Source organism: Hemitrygon akajei, chromosome 4 (assembly GCF_048418815.1).
Source record: "Hemitrygon akajei chromosome 4, sHemAka1.3, whole genome shotgun sequence".
Taxonomy (NCBI): domain Eukaryota; kingdom Metazoa; phylum Chordata; class Chondrichthyes; order Myliobatiformes; family Dasyatidae; genus Hemitrygon; species Hemitrygon akajei.
In genome coordinates, this window is record NC_133127.1 from 29,110,773 (window position 1) to 29,117,871 (window position 7,099).

Here is a 7,099-nt window from a genome sequence, read left to right on the forward strand (position 1 = left end):
CTTCCAGATATCTAAAATAAACTTTTAATTATTGTATACCTGCCCTTTGTAAGTTGAATAATATTACCTTTTTTCAGGTCATGTTGTTGCAGAAGAGGAGGCTAGAAAGGCACATCAACTTTGGCTCTCTATAGAAGCCCTGCAATACACATTAAAAACGGCTTCTGGTGATAGCCCAACAGAGCCTCTGCAGAATGCTATAGAAGCCATTACAAATAGCTGTGGAGATGACAAATTCACCCAGGCCTTAGCAGGAGCCCTTCCTCAAGAGTGTCTTTCTCGTGGAGTGTACAGCGAAGAGGCATTGCGTCATCGGTTCTACACAGTACGGAAGATAGCACGGCGTGTAGCCATGATAGATGAGACGAGAAATAGTCTGTTTCAATATTTCCTCTCCTATCTGCAATCCTTTCTATTAATGGAGCCCCAAGTAACAAAGCCTCCTGAGGAACTTCACCTTGAAGGCTTGGATACATTTAAACTGTTGTCATTTGCCTCATTCTGCATTGAACATGGTGACCTAGAGCTTGCTGCTAAATTTGTGAACCAGCTTCGTGGAGAACCAAGAAGGGTTGCACAAGATTGGCTAGCGGAGGCTCGTCTAACGCTTGAAACAAAACAAATTATAGAAATTCTTTCAGCTTATGCCAATGCAGTGGGTTTGGGTACCACACAAGTAGAATAATTTGACAGAACGCAGACCTCAGATCTTAACACAGCAGAAAAATGGACTTCAGCCCCATAAGCACTATTACTGACTTCACTGTTCCAGTGTAATTCCAGTAAATGGCACAATGAAGTAAAATGGTGAGAAAGTGTCTGTAATTTGGTATATTTGTTTTATGGATTGGACTTTGTATTTGAACCAAATAATCATTTCAGCTCATTGTATGTTGATTTTCTTCCCCCTTTCAGATGCATATCAATAAAACAGAATTAAACACTGAATGAAACAGTAATGTTGATGTTTGCATAAACACCAAACTAATCGAAATTCTGAGTTAGCTCTGAAGAATCAACTAGGTTGGAGTAATTTGTTTTGATTTGTTTTTACTTGCAACTTAGTACTTTGCGCTGTGTAGATGCATCTCTTTGGGTTTTAGGTAGGCTGAGATGATAAACATCCTCAAAGTAAAATGTAAATTTTTTTTGTTGCTTTGTAATGTTTCTCAATAAGGATTTCAACTTTTAAAATTTTGAGCCATAAATAAGAGCATTTAAACAAGCTCTTCAAAGATGCTTACAACTACACCTAACATTTTATTTTTCTGAGCTTAGTTACTTTCTAATTAACCCAAATGTTCATTACAGTCAGTCTGGTTTCATACCTTTAATTTACACCTTTGCATTGCATAATACAGGTTAAAATGCAATTCCAGATATGGAAAATTCAACTAGTATCCTTTTCTTGTGAGAGAAACTCATTGTTTAAAGAAGGTAAAATTTCCTTTGTTAATGATGGTAAATTAACATTTAGTGGACTGAAAATAAGTGAAACCATAGCACTCACTAGATATTCCAGATATATATCCAATGTTTTCTTTAATCAGAATCAGGATTATTATCATTGACAATGTTGTGTAATTTGTTTGCAGTGGTAGTACAGTGGAAAACATAAAAGTTGCTATAAGTTGCAACAGAAAAGCATTAAAAAAAAAGTTGCTGCTGAAATGTTCAGCCTGGGTTGTCAGGCTCTAGTCCTTCCTCCGATAGTAGTAATGTGAAGGGGGCATATTCCTAATGGTGAGAGTCTTTAATCATGAATGCAGCCTTCTTGAGGCACTGCCTCCTTAAGAAGTCAATTGTGGGGAGGGTTGTGTATATGATAGAATTAGCTGAGTCTACAACCCTCAGCAGTTAAAATGCTCTACATCATACATCTGTAAAAACTTCCGAGTATCTTTCATGATGTACCAAATCCCCTTAAAACTCCAAATGAAAGAGTGCCACTTGTGTTTTATTTGTAATTGCATCAATGTTAGACATAGGATAGATCCTTGTATGTTAATGCCCTAGAACTTGAAGCTGGTCACCCTTCAATGAAGTCTCCTGACTTCCCCTTTAAGTCAACAATCAGTTCCTTGCAAGGTTTTTATGGCACAACTTAATTAGCTTAACTAATTTTTTCCTGTGATTACTTACAGCTTCACTCTGTAAGTAGTCCGGCAACATTTTAAATTGAATTCTTGCATTAGAGATTAAGACTGAAGATCAGTATCACAATATAAAGAGAAATTGACATTGGACTCTGGGGCAATATTTCCTTAAGAATCAGTTCCTGATAAGTAATTCAAAACGGAAATGAACCACATCAGTCATTTGAAGACTTTAAGCACTGAAAGCCTTTAGTCATAGTGGGCTGACCATATGAGAAACATGTTCAGGCATCCCTTGATGGTTAATTCATCAGCTATGTGGACAAATACACTTTCATCTTACTGGGGAAAATTGCACTGGTAGTGAAATTAGGGCTTTATCGACATTGAGGTTACAATCTGCACTCAAACTAAAGCGCTTTGAGATGTCCTTGGATCACAAAAACATGATTATTAAACCTTTTCATAACCTTCCTATTTAAATATCACTTATGGTTGTTTAAGCACAAGGGACACTTTACATGCTGAAAGTATCACAATGTGGTTGTTAGGGCATTAAAAACCAGGTAATGTACTTTCTCCTCATACACAGGTAAGGGCATACTGAAGGTGTCATAGTTGGATAGGTTTTTCATGTTCCACATTTGAACTGATCCTATTCAACTGGAATGTAAGTAAATTCACTCATTAGGCTCAAGTTCAAGACCCTCAAGGAGGGATGCAGAAGAGATTTCCACAGGTGTCACATGAAAGTTTTCAGTTATATGGAGAGACTGGAGACTTGGAACAAAAGGTTACAGGGAATCTTGATAAAATTCAATGTTTTGATAAAATGGTCTAAACAAATCTTCCTGTTGGATATCAAAAGGACACAAGTTTGATGTAATTGACAAAAGACCCAAAGGTGGCAACAAATGATTTATGATCTGGCATATTGCTTGATAAGCGTGCAAGACTTGAAAAGGCTGGGGAAGGAGGGAAGAGAAGAGAAATTGCAGGGATACAGTAGTTAACTGGTAACTATTTCAGAAACCTACCAGCGAGACACTGAAACAAATGGACTCCTGTGCTCTAATATGGACGTGACAAACTGGCTGCCTTTTGCAATAATCCCCTTCGTATTTAGAAATATCCTGATAGATGTATTTGGGGGAAAAAATCTTTTAGGCCCAAGTCTTAAAGAGTTGTATGTCATTTTTGTTACTTTTTAATAGCCTCAAATCCATTGTTTGAAAGAACCAAGAATGTTTTATTTCTTGAAACGAGTTTTACATTTACCATTTTCCTTCGTAAATCAATTTTTAAATAGGACCTTGAGTGCCTTTGTACATAAAGGCAGTCAATGTTTGATATCTTATTCACAACCTTTCAATAACTTGAGAGTTTACTCCCTTTAATTTCTATAAACAACTTTTATTTTTAGTTTTCATTATGTAGGTTTATTTAAATGATTTTTAAATGCAGTGCTAGCTGTAAGATGAGGGTTCAATTCTAGCCACTGTCTGAGTTCTCCCCCATCGATGTGTAGGTTTCTGCTGGGTGTTCAAGGTTCCTCCCACATTGCAAAGACATATAAATTAAGGTGACATACACCATTAATGGCGAGGAATAGTGGACGTTTCAGGCCAAAAGCCTTCATCGAGGTTTGTAAGTTGTGGGTATGGTGACACTTGTAGGTTGCCCCCAGCACAGCTTGGACTATGGTCATTGATGCACACAACATATTTCACGATGTATGTGTGACAAATACAGCTAATCTTACTCTATTAATGTCCAAGTATCAACAACATCTGCAGAGTTTAAAAAGATCAAGGTGTAGGGCAGAGCTTTGGTCTTGTGATGCAGTTTATTTATGTTTCATGAACAGTTCCAGTTAGCTCATAGGTCGGCAACCCACGGCCCCGGAGCCGCATGCGGCTCCCTGTGGCTTTGGAAAATAAATGATGAGTATTTAATTAAAATATATTTTATGTTTAGTTTGTTAGTTTTTGAAATGTAATTCTAAATTTGAAGATTATGGTGATCTTGTACAATCTAAATAAAACATGTTTTTTGTCACTATTAATATACATCACCACTGCCAATGCCTGACACCCGCCAGTGTGCGATTTCTTTAATTTTTCGATCCAAGGTAGGCTAACTATGGAGAATTCTAAAAAAAGAAAAGTGACTGAAGAAAACAGAACGTTTAATGATACGTGGGCAGATTCATTTGCTTTCACTGCTGACGAGACTGGTATGCTTAATATGCAATGAGAAACTAGCAAACAACAAAAAGTCAAATGTCGCAAGACATTTCCAGAATAAACACGCAGCCTTTGCTCAAAAATATCCGGATGGAGATGAGAGAAAAAAAGCCGTTTCGGAACTGATGCGGAAGGTTGATCTGAGCAAAAATCATTTCAAGAAGTGGATGAAGTCTGGAAAATCAACTACATATGCTAGTTTTGTTGCCGCTCAGGAAATAGTCAGGCACGGGAAGCAGTTTACAGATGGTGAATATATAAAAGAATCTTTCATTAAGATTTCAGAACATCTATTCACGGACTTTAAAAACAAGAGTGAAATTGTGCAGAAAATCAGGGATATGTCCCTCTCTGCGAAGACTGTCCAAGACAGAACCATAAAAATGGCAGAAGACATCACAAGACAGCAAATTAAAGACATCAATTCAGCTGTGGCCTACTCGATTGCCTGTGACGAGTCTAAAGACAAAGGTGATATTGAACAAATAGCACTGTTCTGCCGGGCCACAGGAAGAAATGATTGAGTTGATACCTCTAAAAGGCCAAACACGGGGGGGAGGACATCTGTGAGGCTGTCTTGAATTGTTTAAGAGCCAAAGGAATAAAGACCACCCACCTGGTGTCAGTAGCTACTGATGGGGCACCAAGTATGACAGGAGCGCACAAGGGATTTGTGGCTTTACTGCAGAAGTCGCTGGACAGAAAGCTGCTGACTTTTCACTGCATCTTGCACCAAGAGGCACTGTGCGCTCAAACATTTCCTCCGGAATGCACAGAAGTAATGGCTGTTGTCATTCAGATTGTCAATAAAATAATGGCAAAAAGTTTAAATCACTGTCAATTCCGTTTGTTACTGGACGAGCTGGAAAGCGCATATTCTGATCTCCTGCTGCACAACAAAGTCCAGTGGCTGTCCAGAGGGGAGGTGCTGAAACGCTTTGTCGCATGTCTGGAAGAAGTGAAAACTTTCCTGGGCAGCAAAGGGCTCACCTTTCCTGAGCTGGAACAGCCAGAGTGGCTGGAAAAGCTACACTTCATGGTAGACATGACAGCGCACCTGAACACGCTGAACACAGCTCTTCAGGGGAAAGGACGCACAGCCCTGCACATGTTGGAGGATGTTTTGGCATTCAAGCGCAAGTTGACAGTGCTTGCCAGAGATTTACAGAAAGGCACATTGTCTCACTTCCCCAATTTGAGAGAGTTCAAACAAGCTCACGACATGATAAATTCGGAGTATTTACATTCTGCAATCATCGCAATGCAAACATCGTTTGGGAAACGCTTCTGTGAGTTCAGAGAGGAAAAAAACACATTATCCTTCCCGGTCACTCCCCTAAGCATCGATCCATCCCTACTGAATACGACTGCATTGGCAGTTGTGAGTCAACCTGATCTTGAGATGGAACTGGCTGACATAACCGACAAAGACATATGGGTGTCCAAGTTTAGACGCTTGACAGCAGACCTTGAAGATGTTGCCTGTCAGAAGGCCGTTCTTGCTCAGAATCACAAATGGAGTGATATTGAAAACCTCCCCAAACTGGACAAACTTGTGTTCGAAACATGGAATGCTATCCCCGACATTTATGTAAACATTAAAAAGTATGTGCTTGGAGTCCTGTCGATCTTTGGATCCACATATGTATGTGAGCAGGTGTTCTCCAACATGAACTTTATTAAAAACAAATATCGCGCACGCCTCACAGATGACAGCTTGCGATCCTGTGTAAAGATGAAGGTGACGTCATACAGCCCTGATGTGCAGACGCTGTGTGTTGAGGTCCAGGAGTAGAAATCCCATTAACCAAGTATGATAAATATTTTAATTGCCTATTATTTTACGTATATTCATATTTTTTCGTTGTTCAGTGAAATAGTCCTTTTATTTATCAGGTTGACAGCTGGCTGACGTTATTTTTGGTTTGCTGCTGGCGGACAATTTAAGTTTGGCGTTTTTCATAAATACAAGAAGGACTCAAATAGACATTGAATATTTTACTTAGAAGTAACCTTCAACCCAACGTCTTTTTTTCGGAGTTCAAAATGTTTTTGTTGCATGCAGAAATGTAATTTAGTTTTCTCTGCAGGAGTTCATCGATTTCATAAATGCAACACATTATAGTTTGTTTATACATAGCATAAAGGCAAAAAAAAATGTATGCAGTGTTATTTCATTTTAAATGTCAAACGGGTTTTGTGGCTCCCAGTGTTTTCTTTTCTGTGGGAAACGGGTCCAAATGGCTCTTTCAGTGGTAAAGGTTGCCGACCCCTGAGTTAGCTAGATAGCTGTGGTATTAATTCCAGTTAATTCACAAATAATCCATTATGCTTCTGACTTGTGCCTTGTAGGCAGCAGAAGTCTTTTTGTGCTATATAGATAGATGGATATCAGTGTTGTAGCAGAGTGGCAACTAAAATTTATATTTCTGTGTATCATCAGTGTCCTCCAATGCAAGGACATTAGTCCTTACGGTTGTAATACTCAGCAGGCCAGGCAGCATCTATGGAAAAGAGTAAACAGTTCTTGAAGAGTCTTGGCCCAAAACATTAACAGTTTACTCTTTTCCATAGATCCTGGTCTGCTGAGCCCCTCCAGCATTTTGTGTGCATTACTTTGATTTCCAGCATCTGCAGATTTTCTTTTTTTTGATCCTTAGACTAATATTTCCTTAAACTGTAGGGATGATTAGAACAACTCTTCAATTTTACATTGGCTATTTATCACATTACCACCATAAGGACAATGTCCATCAC

At 38.8% G+C, this 7,099-nt stretch overlaps 1 protein-coding gene across 3 annotated transcripts in view; it reads left to right on the forward strand.

The window, feature by feature from the left end:
* The window catches only part of immt (inner membrane protein, mitochondrial (mitofilin)), a 54,268-nt gene extending 53,315 nt beyond the window's left edge, over positions 1–953 (forward strand). For all 3 annotated transcript variants that reach the window (XM_073042211.1, XM_073042212.1, XM_073042213.1), the window contains one exon: positions 78–953. In XM_073042211.1, the coding sequence (XP_072898312.1) occupies positions 78–685 (608 nt within the window). In that variant the 3' untranslated portion in view covers positions 686–953. The remainder of the gene's footprint in view (positions 1–77) is intronic.
* Positions 954–7,099: the final 6,146 nt, after the last annotated feature.